Source organism: Copidosoma floridanum, unplaced genomic scaffold, assembly GCF_036245765.1.
Source record: "Copidosoma floridanum isolate Cflo_tuat_1 unplaced genomic scaffold, Cflo_Japanese_pri ptg000006l, whole genome shotgun sequence".
NCBI lineage: Eukaryota > Metazoa > Arthropoda > Insecta > Hymenoptera > Encyrtidae > Copidosoma > Copidosoma floridanum.
Genome location: NW_028321883.1, coordinates 15,781,582 through 15,798,894, shown reverse-complemented (window position 1 = coordinate 15,798,894; position 17,313 = coordinate 15,781,582). Strand labels below are relative to the sequence as shown.

Genomic DNA, 17,313 nt, shown 5'->3' with positions numbered 1-17,313 from the left:
GATCAAGAAGTATTGTCCAAATTTTTTTTAATAGTATAGTTATAAAAATACAAGAATAACAATAATAATACATGTTAGTGTTATAAAAAGAAAATAACACGTCAATTAAAAAAATACTGTTTAATTTAAAAAACCATACATTCACAACGTAATACACAATTACAAGTATACACGTAGAAGTGTGCACATATGTAAACAAAACTATCGAGTTTTAGTCAAAATACTTTTATTGTGAAATGTAAAAGTTTGATGACGATATCGGATCAAATGGCTCAACAAAGACATATTATGTTTATTAAGTAAATTGAAGCACACTATCTTAGCTATCATTTAAAATGACAAATGCACATGCAGCAAAATTTCTCATAACAATATTTTTGTACAAATTCATGTTAGATAAAATATTTTCAACTTTTATGAATAGGCTTTGTAAACTAGTAAATTTAAAAAAAAACAGTAGTGTGTGAAGATAATTTATAACAAATATTGGATTACAAGTTTTTAGCTCAGGACTCAACGTTTTTATAATTGCACAACAATTTTCTCATCATTCCGTTAAAGACATGACATTCACACGATTAGTAAAGAAATATTTATAAAACCACAATTTTTCACTAAATGATCACAGTGACAAGAGTAGACTAATAAAAAAAGGAATCGCGACTAATATGTTTCTCCGTGTAGTACTTATGTTTATGTTTGTAGCTACCCAGTGCATTTTTGATATAAAAAATCAATTAGTACACGGAACCGCTTTTCGTTTAAATAAATTAAGCGATACCGCATTGCAATCTGCCCACTCAGCAAAGTGATGACCGATCTGACAAACGCATGACAAAACGCTAATGCAGTCTGCCTCTGCACAGTGTTGATTTTGGGGTTCACAGCCAATAATGTGCTCATAAATTGTGCATAGTTTGTAATTAATTGGTTTGCTTTCACCAAAATTTAGCTGCTTTCTTACACTATTTAAAATGTTTCGAGGATTAATGGTGGCTTTTACTGCAGAATCTTTAATGATTTGGTTCACTGGCGTTGTCTCGTTAACAACCTGCATAGACTTTGGGCTCAATTGTACTTTTGGTGCAACATAGTCACGGACAGTGTCTTTGGGTTTATAGGATATTGAATCCAATACATCTTTACCAAATTCAGAAACCGATGTCATTTTCCTGTTACTTGATGTTTCTTTTTCAAATCCATCAAGGACAGAATACAGAGCGTCGTTCCAATTGTCATCGCTAATCAACATTTTAGACTTTTTGATTTCAAGTGCGGCTAGCTCTTCGTCAACCTCGTCACGACCCATTGGGATGTTTTCTAATGTTGGTTGTGGAGTATCTGACTGTGATTCGCTGTAGAATTCTTTAAATGCAGTTAGTGAATCCACACACAGTATTTCATCTGGAATCGACTGTGAAAAATGTGTAAGAAAATTAATTTGAAAAATAAAAATTATGAAAAATTTATGAAGATAAACAAAACTAAATTTGACAGCAACCTTGTTAATCCTATCTAGTTCTGCCAAAAATACTGGATAGTCGAATCGTTTGCCGTTGTGGGCCACAAAACAAACGGGAGCAGGTAATCTTTGGATGAACTGTATCACCATGTTATAAGTACTTTCATCAAATGGCTTGAAATTTTCAAGAGCATCATTCCATATGTCTATAAAAAATCAAAGATTTCACACGGCACTCGTAAAGCAACGAAATTAAAAGAAAGAGCAATAACACACCTGTGGTGTAGGAAGCTGAAGAAGTGATGGGTTGTTCAGGACATATTGGTATGGATAATTTATGTAAAATCCTGGGTAAAGCTCGCTTGTTCCTTTGATCCGCCCTGATGGAATTTCTGGCTGCAGCTACCATAGCTAGTTCAATAATTCTGGGCATTCGATTTCCACGTATTAATCCTGTTGTTTCCAAATCAAAGAAAACAAAAGTCTCGATCTTCTTGTAAATATCAATGGTACTGCTACTCGCCATCCTTTGGCGATTTATAGCACCGAATGCCTTGAAGACGACGTCGCGTAGATGGAGGATCTTGCGTTGCTGCTCTGCAAACAAATACAGCAATGAAATGATATCAACGACTGAGTTCTGAATTACTTTTATTTAATGCTTGAAAGTGGAAGCTCAAATGATGATGGTTACAAATAAGAGTGGCTATGGGATGGACATTTTATCATTAATACTCACGAGCTGGTATCATTGAGTCTTATTTTTACTGTGGGCTGGTGTGAACAACATTGATTGACAATGTTATCAATCATACATAGCTAAGAGATAACTATTACACCCAATACTTAGCACGTTTTTGTTGACATTAGATTCGGAAACGCGTGTGTGAAATAAAAGTAGCACGACGTGTCATTACGTCAATTACCACATAACTCTTCACCAAGATGAAATATGACTAAAACATTTTAGGTCTCCACGAATATTATGAGATTTCTCATCTTTGGTGAAAGTGGCGGCTGGTTTACATTTTCGACACCATCCTCTCGGGCCTCAGCATTTACATTCAGCGCCATCTCGCGTGGTTGATTTTTAACTTTGAACTAAAAACTAAAAAGTGAGGCTAAAACTTTGAACGAAGTATTCACACTTTCACAGTATTCACAGTATTCACACATTTCACACATCACACTTTCATTTTCATTTCACATAGACACGAGGTGACGGAGGTCATGGAGTCATACGAGCCACGAGATTTCTCGATATTCTCGAGATTAATCACCCGCTAGATGACGTTAATTGAAATACGTACACTGTACACTCATCAGTGAGTCTCAGTCAGTGGAACTCTGATCTGTCTCGTCCCGGACCCTATTTCGGAACTATGGCGCGAAGTACTGTTCGATAGTAGGGTCCGGGACAGATCAGAGTTCCACTGAGTGTACAAGAGAGCAGCTTAGAGCACAGAGCGTCTTTATTTTTTCATTTGTAAACAATATCCGAAATATCGATGAAAATTGATAGCATGTGCATATAGTTTTTGTATGATATTTTATTAGCTTTTTCTGATTTACCTGTGTAATCAATACAGCTAAGTGTGCATATAGTATTAAAAATATGATAACTAAATCCCTCAATACTTGTAAATAGGAACAGCTCGTACATATACTTATTACTTGAGCTTACTGCGACCAGAGATTCACATAAGAGTGATTCCATCAGAGTGTGCACGCATGCATACCTCCTCTTTTTCTCTTATGCGATCGCGTCATCGCGAGCTCAAAGCCCAAAGGTTTAGTTTCGCCGTTTCGCTTTTTTTATTTTGAGTTGTGATACTTGTGATAAGTAGTTGTGATGCTCCATGTAAATGCAGCCTAAGCAATTTGCTTTTTGTTGTTGGATGAATCATCATGCTCATTGTCACTAATGTCACTTGCAAGTTGAGTATCAATCATGGAAAATATTTTCGAGTGATAGCTAAATTTCTCTGGAAAAGAGGTATCCTCAACTAAAAGTGGTCTTGTCTCTGGGCTACTGTATCCTTATTTACTCTTTCTACACTGAGGGTCTGAGGAAAGATAGTTATTAACCATGCTGGGCTCAGGACACCTACAGTCTAACTTGGCTGCTGCTGCTTTTCTGATTGTTACAATATTTTCAAGTTTATTTGAATACTCCAGTGCTGATCATTTACCTCTGACTCCAATTATTGTCACAGCAAATTACAGTACAAATTACACTTTCTCTATGAATTCGACCATAGAGTATGTTTTTTTGTACAGTGAAAGTGGTGTAAGTATATTTATATTGTTTTTGCTGATATTTTGTTAATTACACAAAGTTTGTACAAATATTTATCTAATGATTTTCATTGGTTCAGGTTAGCTCTCTCGAAGGTGCAAGGATCATAGTTGAAAGCCAAGATGCACCAACAAATTTTCCACTAATTGTAGTAGTTAGACAGAAAAAGGGTATTCTTTCCTGGCAAATACCTTTGCAAGTAGAAAATAAACACTTAATTGATCCTATACCGTATCACGTAACCAGCAGAACTCTATGTCCCTCAAAATACTACAAGGAACTTAGATTTACAGATAATGATCAGTATGTTACAATTAGCATATCAACAGCCAATATCAATAATATTACTTTCAATTTGGGATTGAAACCTGTCCAGAATTTTTACATGGAGTAAACTAGTTGCGACAATGCATTCTTTGTTGTACCAGAAAATAAACTTGTAAATAAGAAAATATTTTTGTTTTCCAACAGATCTGGAGAATCTAGAAAATTCAATATCACTCCATCAGAGCCAGTTTATTATGGTTACAAGTTTGATGGCTTAACTGACAGCTCTTCTTCTGTTTTAATTAGTGTTAAGTCTGATTCTGAAGTTTGTATGACATTTTCTATTCAAAATACAACTGTAAGTAACCAAATTTCTCAAATTTTTTTTTCACAATTGAACCGATTTAATCAAAACATTTTTCTCTTTACAGTGTCCTGTCTTTGATTTGGAAAGAAATATCCAATATGCGGGATATTGGCAAACTGTTAGCTTACAAGGGGGAATCACTGTGCCAGTAAATATTTTTCGTACATTTAATTTAGTTATAAATATTAACACCAATTCATAAAAATTTTGATCACAGAAAGATGTTTATCCAAAAGGCTTTTTTATAGTCTTGGTTGTGAATGCCGATGACATGGATTGTACAGGAACATCTAGTACCATTAAGGATCGAGTGAAATTAGTAAAATTGACAGTTGCAAATAGTGTAACAAGGCACGATTATGTAATAGCATGTACATCCGTTATGTCAATTTTGATAGCCTTTTGCGTCATATACATAACTGGTGCTGTTTTCTGCAAGTTCCGCAGATCACGGATTGCAAGAGAACAATCAGTTCAAGACGAGTTTGAACATGCTCAACAGAGTGCTAGCTCGCCTAGCGGTCCAGCTTCAGGATTTCAAGAGGTAAAAATTTGTGGACCTCAACAAAATAACCTTTTTAATGTAAAATTTATTAATTTTCATGCATTTAGATTGGAGATAGCGCAAACATTGCCCTTGATGATGACTCGTCATTGGATGAAGACGACATTGATCTTATGGAAGATGCAATGTGCGATAAAGAAGTTGTACGTACAAAGTTAATTCTTTCAGTTTGTGACCTGGCTAGAAAGGAACCTAAAATACTCCGAAAAAAGTCTCGCCTCTATGTATACTATCTCATCACTGTTGCCATTTTCTACACTGCACCTGTTGTACAATTAGTTGTGACGTACCAGAAGGTGCTTCATACCACAGGAAATCAAGATCTTTGTTACTATAATTTTCTCTGTTCCCATCCGCTATTTTTTTTATCAGACTTTAATCATGTGTTCACAAACCTGGGCTACATAATGCTTGGCTTACTTTTCCTCTTTTTGGTCCACATGCGGGAAAAAAATGATGATTTTTTACTCCACAATGACAGAGGATATGGAATACCACAACATTATGGATTGTTCTATGCAATGGGTTTTGCTCTAATGATGGAAGGAGTGCTTTCAGGAAGTTACCATTTATGTCCCAATCACAGTAACTTTCAGTTTGGTTGGTATTTACTAGGCCTTTTTTTACTAATTTTTTTTTGTCAACTTATAAACTAAACATAAAAACGATGTTTCCATTTTCAGATACAAGTTTCATGTACATTATTGCAGTTCTTTGTATGGTTAAAATATACCAAAATAGACATCCAGATATAAATGCTCAAGCTCCAGTTACTTTTGGAGTTTTAGCAATTACTATACTATTAGGCCTAGTGGGTGTACTCGATGGCGAATTATACTTTTGGATATTCTTCACTGTGGTACACCTGATGACCTGTTTATCCTTAAGTGCACAAATTTACTACATGGGAAGGTGGAAATTTAATGGAGGTGTTTTCAGGAGAATGTTGATGGTAATTCGATTTTTGAATAATCGGTCAAAAATACTACTTTCAAAATTTCATTTTGGTTTTAGACAATGAAGCACGATTCCCGTGCTGGCATCAGGTATCTATTTCGTCCACTTTACTGGAGGCGCCTTTTATTGCTATTAATTGGTAATCTTTGCAACATTGGACTCTCTGTGTATGGTATCAAGAATCATGATCAAGATTTCGCCACATATTTGCTGAAAGTTCTCATGATGAACCTTCTATTGTACACGTTTTTCTACATTCTCATGAAGGTGAGCCATAAATCTCATTGAAAAATTATACTCGATTCATCAAATTTGTAGCGTAAAATTAAATTTTTTTATTTCGAACTATTTACAGTTATTCAGTCGAGAGAAATTGATGCTGCATTCATTTATCTATCTTCTGATGTCGTTTGTAACATGGGGAGGTGCACTTTACTTCTTTCACAGCAAAACCATATCTTGGGCGTTAACACCCGCTCAGTCACGCACTCACAATCGGCCTTGTGTACTCCTCAACTTTTTTGATTACCATGACATTTGGCATCTCCTCTCAGCCCTGGCCATGTTTTTCTCATTTATGGTACTGCTCACCCTTGATGACGATCTCTCTGATGCACATCGTAGCCTTATACCTGTGTTTTAAGTACATGGGTTACAAAGATAGCTCTATAGTCCGTAAATTATTATGCAAAAGACTGTGATCAACTGTGCAAAACTGTTAATTTTTTTTTTTTTTTTTTTTTTACCAGAGCAATGTTGATAATTTTTAATAGTGTCGTGGGACATTTAAAAATTTAGTGTAGTGTTCATAAGAATTGCTATGCTGTTTCATAGGCCTTAATCAAAGTTAATTAATTATTATATTGAAAAATGAATGTTAAAGATAAACTAGTAATTACAAAACTTAGAACCGGCAAAAAATGCCTTTATTGCAAAATGTTGAAATCTTATTTTAAGATAAGTTATGCAAATTGTAAAAATTAAAAACTTGTATATATTAAATTTTATACGCGCCAAAAAAAAATTAACCAAAACAATAAAGTATTAAAAAAATACACATCCTCCCATGATTTTTGTAAAACAATTGCCTGTTTTACCAATTAATCAAATTTTCAACACAAGTATTTTTAGGGTACCAATAATTTTGGCCAGGAGGTTGATTGAACTTTATGCAAATCATATTTGTTCAAAGCTTTAGCTCGAACGTACTCGAAGGAGGACCTTTGAGTAAGTATATAATAGTGCCTGTTTGTGTACACATAAATTGTAAACTTTCAAATACTCATAAGGTCAACGGCAAACAACTGCATATGCATATTTAACTGCTGCTGCGTGGCGCGACTCTGGCGACTAGCGAGAGTGTTCAGAGCTTCAGAAGCAAACAGCGAATCCGCAAAGTTATGGCGCGCTTTTTTTTATTTTGTTTTTTAGTAAATAGATTGAGAAAGAGAGAGCGCAGAAAGTGTGCACGCACACACACCGTCCTGTAGCATATTTTTCTCTAGCTTTTATTTAATACATGTAAGTATATGTGCGCCTACAAATTACAAAAGTGACGAGACAAAAAAAAAGCCGCCCAGGGCCGAGAGAGAGTGAGAGAGCAAACAGTGGCGCTAGTGTAGCTAGTGTAACTTCTCGTCTCGGCTTCTCCGTTCTTGGTTCTTGTCAATGTTGTGCATACGTATACCTAAACCTACAGTTTTCCTATATCAAAATGCCAAATCTGTCCTCGAATTCTAGCTGCGATAATAACCTTAGTTAAAATTTTCCCAATTGAAGCCTAACTTGTTTCTTCGATTATCCATAGTAGGTATACATATTATCCCCAAGTGTAAAAAAAGTGCCAAAGGGTGAAAAAAAAGTCGTCTTAACATGTCGTCTTAACACCCACGGCGCACAGTGTGTGTGTGTGTGTGTCGTCCCGCATCACATAGAACATAGAAGTGATCGGAGGAGAAAACCGGAGTAGGTTCTTGTACGTACCTACTTATAATAAAAGCCATACGCCATACACATAGTTCATAAAATAATTTGTTGCATCTTTACGCACGTGCCTACATCCTCCAATTCTCTCTTGAATGGCATCATTTCAACAGCAGGTACATCATCCTCATACACGCACATACACGTTTTGAGGTCCGTAGGCCGTGGTGTAGTGGAAGGCAGGCAAGCGTATGTTGACTTAGTGCGGCAGATACCCAAATACGTGTAGCGTGCGCGCAATTTACGTGTGTAGATTTGTCTCCTCCAGGGTAACAGCAATCATCGGAGAAGACGATGACGAGAAAGCGCAAGCTGGCCGATCTCGGCAAGCGCTGCCGCTTTTGCTTGGCGCCCGAAGCCAGCATGATCGCGCTCTATGACTCCAAGCAACAGATCGGCGAACTGCTAACTGATCTGCAAAAGTGCACCGGTATCCAGGTAGGAATCTTGTGTTTTTTCTTTGATTAGATTCCGTTGATATCTTTTTTGGGTCATCCATTGGTTTTAATTGCCATTCAAGTTCTTCAAATAAGCTCTTTGCTAGCACTTTTCAAGGTTATGTTTGTAGAGAAAAAGTGGCGGGGGCAGTGTGTTTACTGGAGGTGTTGACTTTTTTTTTTTTTTTTTCTACCTACAACAATCCAAGTTTGGTTCTGGAGTTTTTACAAAGTTCCCAGTTTGAATGGTTTACTAGAAAATAATTTTGTTGATCGTCTGTTTTGATAATAATTTGTTGTTCATACGGTTTTCAGTACAGTAATGGTTCAACTTTAGTAAGATTTACACTAATTTCGACTTATTTGATAACATTAAACTTCAATCGATCTGTGAACATCGTTCTTTTTTTCAACTTTTAAAAAAAAGTCACTTGTAAAAAAATATTGATAAAAATTTGAACCTAAATCCAAGTTTTTGTTTTCCCATGTGATGGACACCTAGTATTGAATGTATTGCAGTTTACTTTTGTATACAAATACGTATTTATAGATATTGTTGACTAATGTTTACAAATAGTGCATTTTACTGATATTTACTTACTTTTGATAGATATCAAGTAAAGCCAACTACCCAAAGAATGTTTGCCATGTATGTCTTTACAAGCTGGAAATGTGGAGTGACTTCAAGTTTCAATTCCTGAAAATCAACAAAACGCTGACGAATTATTTCAAGCTTTTCGAACAGAATGTAAGTGTGCCAAAGCTACTAATAAAAATGAATTTTTATATTTCAATAACTATAATAAAATCATGTTTTCATTAACAGGACGACGTAAATGATGAAGATTGTTTATTACTTTCGGATAACTGGGTTAGCTTTGATAGTTGTAACGCAAAAAATGTTAGTTCACGAGTAGAAGAATCATGTTTTTCTCAGTTTCAGAAACGTGTGAAAACCTGTGAACAACCATTGAATAAATTATCTGAAAAGTTGCAAAAAACGCCTATTGTACCTTTAACGGACATCAAACCAATTATTGACAAAACTAGTGAAGAAAAAATCATTCGTAGATCTTCAAGAAAAACTGTTGAACAAGTATCGCTTGTCGAGAAAGATGATCAAGCGCATCATGAAGATATCAACAATGCTTCTCCCAGCCAATGTAGTTTATCTGATAGTCTCAGTCGTGGTAGCCGACGGCTCGGTCGTACCCGAAAATTGGAACGCGAAGCGTCGACTAAGCGATGGGTTGAGCGTAAGAATGCGCTTATTGTGGCAACAGGAAAACAACTTTATGAAAGTGAATCGGACAGCGATTCGCAAATGTCGCCGGTGCAGAAAGCTCGTATTGATAAAAATCTGAAGAAAAGAATGGAAAGAGAATTGAAGTGTTTGGAGACAAACTTGTCAGAGAAGTATTGCGTGAAGCAAGAAGATGTAGCTGATGGAGAAAGGAAGATGAGACCACGCAGAGCTAAAGCAAATGTGGAGGAGTCAAGCACGATTACTCTCAATACGAGTACTAACAACGCAAGCACTAACAATACAAGCCCTCAAAAGACAAAGAAATCAAATACGACGAAGGTAAGAAAGTGTATGATTTAAAATTTCATCTAACAGTATACATTGTCTTTTAAAACTTATTACAGGAGAAACCAAAGCTAGACGTAAAAGAAAAAAGTGAGCAAGTAGTAAAAGTTGAAACAAAGGATAGTTCTACGAAAAAGGAACAGCCAACAAAACATGTAATATCAATACAACAAGAAATGGAAACTGATGAACCAAAAACAGAGGTAAAACAAACAATGACAAACAGTACAGTGGAAAAAGAAAACATTGGAATCGTAGAAAATCAAAGGGTGAATGATAATGATAGAGAAATGGGAGTCTCAATGATTGAAGACATTGATGCCATTGAAATGGTAAAATTTCATCCTTTATTTATCAAATGTTAATTATACTTGCGTTAAGATAAGAGATAATTTGGTGAAAATTGTAGGAGGACGACGAAGACTATAGGCTCAAAGAAAATATAGAGAATGAAGAAGCTTCCAAAGCAAACGTGCCTGAATCAGATGGAGAGTCTAAGCTGAATCGTGAAGCAGATCAAGAAATGTTGAAACTATTGAATGATAACGTTAATATTTTAGATAAGAAAAACAATTCTTTCTCTCCTCAACTAATAACATCTGAAATAACAATCGGAAACGCGACTTATCTCGTAACAACAACGCTAGATATGCCGAATCCTACATCTTTAAACAATGATATTTCACAAACAACAAACGGCATTAGTATGGATTCAACTAGTCAAGATGGACAAAAAATTGATATAATGAATGCAGTACAATTACAAAAAGTTGATGGAGAAAAGGAAAGTGATCGATCACGTGTTAAACACAATGGAGTGTAAGTCATGATACGTTTGATTTTGATTATCAAATTATCTGTATATTAATGAAAGTTCCTTACAGGGATGTTCAAAAATGTCTTAAAATTGAGATTGAAGGGATGGAAGTTGAAGCATTACAACGAGTCCAGCTTGATCTCGCACACTTCATTAATGACGATATTCGTAAGCGTTTGATCGAAGAAGCTGAAGGGCAACGTAAGACTGCACCTAAACCAACCAAATTTAAGGATTCCTACGAAAATCTCAACTTCCAGTTACGAGACATCATTGAAAATGTGTTGCGAAATACTTACACGGCAGATAAGCTCAATGCTGCGAACAGAAAGGTCCCGACTTTGCTTATCCAAGCAGCTGAGGCTTCGCCTATGTTTCAACCTAAAGTTAAAGTTACTCAGTTGGATTTTGATAAAGCTCGCAAAAACTTGGATACTGGTAAACTTAATGAGTATGAAAAGACTAAAGATGCACGTCGCCTAGTTGGTCCCTTAAGTCGCACCATAGGTAAACGACAGCCTATCTTGCCTAAGAGATATGAAGACTTCTCCATCAACTTACGGCCTTTGGATGATGAGGGTGCAGAAAAGAAACCGGCAGGCAGATTGACCCCTAATAAACCCTTAGCCGTAGCGCCTGTAAAAATAAACCACACTGGTTCGCTTGAGCTGGTCAATGCTGAAAAGAGTTCTACTCGCCCGACGCAAGTAAACTACCCATTCAAGCCAAAGGATCCGGCTAGTTGCGAAGACTTAAATGAAGATTTAAGGTTTATTGAGACCCCTGCTAAAAAGAACCTGGCCGAGTGGTCATTAAATGGAAAGGCAGTGTCTACCCCAGCAGTGAATAAACTGACACCCATCGCAACATCAACGCCAGCGCTTTTGACTACCCTCGAAAAAACTGTGTCAAATGTACCGGCGAAGCCTGTAACACCTGCGCTGTCTGTGCCAACAACTCCGGTGAATCAAGTGGGCAAGTTGAGCGTCCCAAAGACTAGCATAGTTGCACCAGACAAGCCCGCGATGGCGATTTCTGTCACAAAATCCATCACTGCAAATATTCCCGTACGTATTCATTATCATCTGTTACTTAACTCAATGCTTTTCAATGTTTGTATGTTTCAACTTTTTTCGTTTTTTCTACAGGTCAAAAAACCTAGCGATGATGCCAAAATGTTGCCAACTCCAAAACGCGAACGCCATTTATGTGGCATGTGTGGCAAAGAGTTGTTCTCGATGCAGGAGGCTAATATTCATATGGAGCAACATAGAGCAGAAATAAATAGTAAAGACAAACCGTCAAGACCTACACTATCGGTTAGCACAAATAACGGTAACGCGTCTATTTCTACACCTACAAGTAATGTCTCGACAGGTAGTAATAACACCAGCATCAATAGCGTGCAAAAACCAAAGCCAAAGCTGATGCGTTGTAAGCGATGCCAAGCTATCGTTGAGGCTAAACATGTCAAGACTCACGTATGCAATTCTGTCAAGTATAATTGCGATATGTGTGAGTGCACTTTTGGCGCGCAACATTTACTGATTGAACATAAACAGACCCATATACAGTCTAAAAACAAGCCCAAGGCTATGGTGATTGTTCCGACTACCCCTACCAATACGACATTATCGACTTCGATAACATCAATAAAGACGATTAATAAGCCTACTCAAGTGAAGTCCAACCTTGTAAAGGACAAAACTCGTACTCAGAGTGGTAGTGTTGCTGGAAATTATGAGCAAAAGGTAGTGTCTGATGTAAAATTGTTTACTTGATTCACACTGTGTATAATTCAAAATAAATTAATTCTAATCATTTATGTTTTAGAAGTCCGAAAGGGAAGAAGAAAAAAAATCTGATCCAAAAGTGGATAAGCTGGAACAGACTGTCTTAGATTCGGAAATACAGGGTGAGGACGACATGGAGGACGGTGAAACGCATGGAGTGGCGTGCTTCGTCTGTGACAGAGTCTTCTCAAATGAGCAGCAAATGAAGGACCACTTACAGATGCACTGCGAGGAGGTGAGTGAAAGTATCGAAAAGGACAGCTTCACGTGTGCCTTTTGCGCTGATAAATTTCCTAATGAGGAACAGCTCGAGGAGCACGTGAATGTTCATTTGAACGAGGATGGTGACGAAAAAATCAGCATGATGATCGATGCCCAACTGGAGGCACGGCGCGATCGCCAGAGAAAACCCTTTGAATGCGATCAGTGTGGTGAAGAGTTCTTGTCAAAATCATTATTAGAAATGCACGCAGCTGTACACGAGGAGGAAGAGGAAGAAGAAGCTGCGGCAGAAGAAGAAACTCAAGCAGACGATGAGCTTGATAATCTGGAAAATCCGGAAGAACTTGAAGGTGACCACGTCTGTGACGTTTGCGATGAGATCTTTGATACACAAGCTGAGTTAAGAACTCACCGTGACACCCACAATGGCAACACTCATATTTGCATACTGTGTGAGATGCCATTTGTTAGTATCGAGGAGCTTCAAGAGCACGTATCCACGCACTTGTAAAAAGCAATCTTCAGAACGCTACGAATTTATTAATGTAATCCCCCATTTTGTCTATTAGTTGTAATTTAATTCGAAAGGAAGAAGAGTTTTTGATGACGTCTGCAAAACTGTGGTTTTTATTCGATGCAACTCGAATTGAGAAGTTTTATTTTTTTTATTCATGATGGGCTTGTCTTTAAATCCAGCATAAATGTTTTTTTTCTCGTAAGTTTTTATCGAGTGTTTCAAAGAAATACGCTCTTAAATTGATTTTTTACATATGACTTGAAAAATTTTGTAATTAAAAAATTGAAAACTTATTACAGATATATTTAGTTGAAACTCGTATATTTAGATCGCTTTTCTATTAAAATATTTAACAAACATCAACAATTCAAACAATGTAAAAGAAAATAAGATTGTTGAGAACATTCTTTATTCTGGGGGGCCACAAGAGCAGATATATTTGATTACATATTACGCTGCAACACGTACCATGAAAAGTTGTTGTACATTGATATCTAGGCCGCTAAATGATAAATAAATAAGCGTTATATAAAATTTTTCAATTCGGTTACTCACGAAAATGTAATATATAAATGAGTGTTAAGTTGAATGTGAAGCCTGTGTAATAATGTAAAAAAAAAAATATCTTGAGAAACAGAATAGTTATCTATTCTCATTAAAATTTTATTAATTTAATCTCAATAATAAGCGTCTGAGTAAATACTTGTATATTTCTCTAGTGATGAATCTTACTGAGTGAATTCATTCATTTTCAAGTGAGAAACATGATTTATTTATTATTCATCATTTACAATATTTATTCATTTGTGGCCCCTTAAACAGTTGAATATTTTAATAATTTTGGATATTATATAAGTAGTACAACTCTATTTGATATTCTGTGTTTTTTTTCCATCAAAATGATATTGAATTTTGTTATGTAGAATAAGCAATGGATTTCATGGAATCTTTATGATATACTAATTAGACTTAAGTTCTTTTTAATTTGAAGTTAAAAATTAACAATAAATCATCATTGAAATATATTTTTTCAAACAAATTTTGTAAATAGTATGTCTTATTTAAGACATAAGACTTTTTTGGCTATAATACGATGTATAGATGCGTAAAATTACACTACTTGATATAAAAGAACATCTTGACTAAAACAACTGACAGGCTACTGTGGCAAGATTATAAAATAACATTAATCAGTAGAATTATTTTCATGAAATACAATGATACTAATTCACATTTTTCTTGTATTTTTTATCTTGCCATAAGAGCACAGTCTTAACGTATTTCCATTACTATTATAAATATATTGTATGTAAAAAAATGAACTGTAAAAATTTATTGGTTTTAATATTCCTTTCTTTTTAATTTCGATTTTACATTTTTTTTTTAATCTCTTTTAAGAGATCATAAACCAAGGATATAAATAAATAATAATAATTTTTTTTAAGGGTAATTTATTATATATTCATAATATCAACTAATAATAAATTTACACATACTACGTAACAATTTTCCAAATCTCGTATCAACAAAGTCGTTGAAGAAAAATGGTTTGCTCGCGGAGAACGAGAATTAGAAAAAATCAGTCCAAAGCTGGCGAGCGCCCATATACGAAGAATCCAAGTGTCTTTCTTTATCATTACACTTATTCGCTCTACATTATTTTTTACATACATTGTTATGTACGTTGCGCAACAATTATTTTTCTCGTATTTCTCCTTTAACAAACCTTTGCAATTCATTTTGCCGTAGAACGTAGATTTTTTTCTTCATTGAGTTAAAAACAGGAGAAACAAAAACGTTCATCACTTATCAAATTTGACATATTTTTTATATCGAACATTTTTGCTCAAAATCGAGATTTACCCGAATTAAAAATTTAAATAATCACGAACAGTTGGCTGCTTGATTCGTGACTTGATAAAATTTTTTTTTTTTTTTGTTTATTTATTTATTTATAAGAGGGAGTACTTTTTCCATTATTTTCAACCTTTGCCAAAAATATAAGGGCTATAATCAATTAAATGCATTGTCACGAAGGCCATGAAAAAAAATAAGTGCAGACCATCGCTTTTTTAACGCTATAAAAGCTTGAAAGAGACAAAAATTATACACTTTTATCAAACACTTTCTATGAATAAAATAATTAAGTGCTATGAATTAGATGAAAAAATATTGTCTCTTGAAGTTTCTGTGTAGCTTTAATTAATGAAATTTATTATTTTTTTTCTAATTATTTCGTAAATGCTGTTTTTTCTGTAAAGGCTTTGGTGTACGGATGACAATGCCAATTGTACAGATCGATACGACATGCTCGTTCTACTTTTTATTCAACAAAACTATTGGGGTTTCGGGAAAAGCATATTTTTATCAGTGCGCGCGCTCGTGTGTGTGTGTGTGTGCGAGTGTCAAGGGTCGATTGCATTATCATATAAAATCTGGAGGAATACATCAAAGTAAAATATAATAGCGATATTTTTTCTATCGACAACAGATTTTTCAAAAGTACTCCCTGGCATTGTTTATAATTAATACATGACTTAAATTTTATAGTTTCCCTTTCTATTTCCCCTTATTTTTTTTTTCTTTTTTATTATTGATTCTTAGGTCCCAGTTAATACGCAACAAGTCTTATTTGAATTGAATTGAGTTTTGGGTAAAACATGTTGATGCCTACTTCCTCGGCCCCTAAACTTCCTTTGTTAATGTAACTTGCGTTATATTAATTCAGATTAATCTTTCTTTTATCAATATGCCTCGTTAAACGACAGTAATAGTTTTTTTAGCCTTTTATGTGTTATTACTCATGTTTCATATATAATATTCATATATATATATAGCTATGTAATTAATACTATTATGTACAATAATGACATCATTCAGAATGTTTTTTTTTTTCACTTATTTTTTTATTCATGAATTTCGACGTAACGTGTTACCGCCTACTCGGCGATGCACTCGCAAATGTCGCAACAACAATAAATTAAATACACAAATCTCGCTCTCTCTCTTTCTCTCTCAAAAAAAAAAATAAAATAAACAGGAATACTATAGATACTCACAAATATCTCTCTTTCTCACGTGCACTCGCTGTAAGAGGAAGAAAGCTCTCCAAGTGTCAGGTATATTTATTCCACACTCTTGCATCGTTGAACAAATTATTTGTTGAGCAGTATTGTTTATGTAACCATCGTCGCGAAAGAGGAGAGGTAAAAAAAAGATAACATAACAACAAAAACGTAAAAACGATCCCTCTTCCACAGTTTCCGTCTCTGTACGTACACCTTAAAGTTATTATCTCATTCTTTTTCTCTTTCGCAAGTTAAATACACTAGCGACGGATTTTTTTTTTTTCTCACTATACCCTATAGTCTACCTACGTAAGTGTTAGGGAAAAAAAATCGCCCGTTCACTTTAATTTAACCTTTCATTTCTTTCGTTATTTAACTGTTTAGTGTATGTCCTTTGAGTCTTGATGTATGTACGGGTGTGAATATAGTTTTTTTTTTTTTTTTTTTTTTACGCTATGCAAGAGTTGATTAATGCTGAGGGGAATAAAACCGTCTTCTCGGTGTATGTATCTCCGCCGTATCGTCTTGGGGCATATATGTGCAATTGCGCAGATCCACCTCAAAGATTAAACAAATGGCGCTGATACTGACGATTTGCTCTAAAGCACGCGATCGCTTTCATTTATCGGCTGATTTGGTTTCTTTTATTATCCATTATTATTTCCCTTTTTCTTGTTCTCTTCCTTTCAACATACACTTGTTAATGTAGACTTTAATTACTTCCTTTTGTTGAATATTCTCTCTGAGTCACGTGAACTTTGGCTTCCTTTCTCTTAAGAAGCCGGAGAAACCGGATCCACGTAGTTGGCCGGATACAAGCCGACCTTGCCGTCTTTCCTGCCCTTACACCAGCCCTGCTCGTCTTCGTCCTCGAGTTTTTCAAATATGTCACCTGAAAATTACCCACAACGTTATACATTATCAATTGGTACCGACAGCAAAATTGGAGGAATAAACCAATCGCACGG

The 17,313-nt window shown here is 35.3% G+C and overlaps 4 protein-coding genes across 10 annotated transcripts in view; 2 read left to right on the top strand and 2 right to left on the bottom strand.

The window, feature by feature from the left end:
* Positions 1-199: 199 nt before the first annotated feature.
* Positions 200-3,110, bottom strand: LOC106638677 (uncharacterized). 2 transcript variants are annotated; one of them, XM_014351972.2, is made up of 5 exons: positions 3,035-3,110; positions 2,202-2,570; positions 1,739-2,059; positions 1,502-1,668; positions 200-1,414 (listed from the first exon to the last, which is right to left on the bottom strand). In XM_014351972.2, the coding sequence occupies exons 2-5, from the start codon at positions 2,212-2,214 to the stop codon at positions 734-736; spliced, it is 1,182 nt and encodes a 393-aa protein (XP_014207458.2). In that variant the 5' UTR covers positions 2,215-2,570; positions 3,035-3,110; the 3' UTR covers positions 200-733. The 2 variants fall into 2 exon arrangements, with proteins under 2 accessions (XP_014207458.2, XP_089454467.1); XM_089598341.1 differs by lacking the exon at positions 3,035-3,110 and having other exon boundaries at positions 2,202-2,582.
* Positions 2,799-6,934, top strand: LOC106638674 (SID1 transmembrane family member 2). The gene is made up of 9 exons (XM_014351969.2): positions 2,799-3,752; positions 3,841-4,151; positions 4,233-4,386; positions 4,460-4,543; positions 4,613-4,939; positions 5,008-5,560; positions 5,644-5,912; positions 5,975-6,184; positions 6,273-6,934. The coding sequence occupies exons 1-9, from the start codon at positions 3,552-3,554 to the stop codon at positions 6,558-6,560; spliced, it is 2,397 nt and encodes a 798-aa protein (XP_014207455.2). The 5' UTR covers positions 2,799-3,551; the 3' UTR covers positions 6,561-6,934.
* Positions 6,935-7,578: 644 nt separating this feature from the next.
* On the top strand, positions 7,579-14,623 carry LOC106638701 (uncharacterized). 3 transcript variants are annotated; one of them, XM_014352019.2, is made up of 10 exons: positions 7,579-7,892; positions 8,014-8,338; positions 8,948-9,085; positions 9,164-9,208; positions 9,275-9,922; positions 9,988-10,260; positions 10,338-10,747; positions 10,813-11,812; positions 11,894-12,496; positions 12,579-14,623. In XM_014352019.2, the coding sequence occupies exons 2-10, from the start codon at positions 8,195-8,197 to the stop codon at positions 13,269-13,271; spliced, it is 3,954 nt and encodes a 1,317-aa protein (XP_014207505.2). In that variant the 5' UTR covers positions 7,579-7,892; positions 8,014-8,194; the 3' UTR covers positions 13,272-14,623. The 3 variants fall into 3 exon arrangements, with proteins under 3 accessions (XP_014207505.2, XP_014207507.2, XP_089454659.1); XM_014352021.2 differs by having other exon boundaries at positions 7,579-8,089; positions 8,169-8,338; XM_089598533.1 differs by having other exon boundaries at positions 7,579-8,338.
* A 98-nt stretch (positions 14,624-14,721) lies between these two features.
* Positions 14,722-17,313, bottom strand: part of Synd (protein kinase C and casein kinase substrate in neurons protein Synd) — a 58,288-nt gene continuing 55,696 nt past the window's right edge. For 3 of the 4 annotated variants that reach the window (XM_014351983.3, XM_014351985.3, XM_014351986.3), the window contains one exon: positions 14,723-17,237. In XM_014351983.3, the coding sequence (XP_014207469.2) occupies positions 17,119-17,237 (119 nt within the window). In that variant the 3' untranslated portion in view covers positions 14,723-17,118. Of the gene's footprint in view, positions 17,238-17,313 lie in introns of all 4 variants that reach the window. The other variant, XM_014351987.3, reaches the window with a different exon arrangement.

Coding starts and splice junctions, on each gene's coding strand:
- LOC106638677 (XM_014351972.2), bottom strand. Junction 1,669..1,738: donor TTCAGCTTCCTACACCACAG/GTGTGTTATTGC, acceptor GATTTTTTATAG/ACATATGGAATGATGCTCTT. Junction 1,415..1,501: donor AACTAGATAGGATTAACAAG/GTTGCTGTCAAA, acceptor CATTTTTCACAG/TCGATTCCAGATGAAATACT.
- LOC106638674 (XM_014351969.2), top strand. CDS start 3,552: ATGCTGGGCTCAGGACACCTACAGTCTAACTTGGCTGCTGCTGCTTTT. Junction 3,753..3,840: donor TTTTGTACAGTGAAAGTGGT/GTAAGTATATTT, acceptor TCATTGGTTCAG/GTTAGCTCTCTCGAAGGTGC. Junction 5,561..5,643: donor TCACAGTAACTTTCAGTTTG/GTTGGTATTTAC, acceptor TTCCATTTTCAG/ATACAAGTTTCATGTACATT.
- LOC106638701 (XM_014352019.2), top strand. CDS start 8,195: ATGACGAGAAAGCGCAAGCTGGCCGATCTCGGCAAGCGCTGCCGCTTT. Junction 9,086..9,163: donor TCAAGCTTTTCGAACAGAAT/GTAAGTGTGCCA, acceptor TTTCATTAACAG/GACGACGTAAATGATGAAGA. Junction 9,923..9,987: donor AGAAATCAAATACGACGAAG/GTAAGAAAGTGT, acceptor AACTTATTACAG/GAGAAACCAAAGCTAGACGT.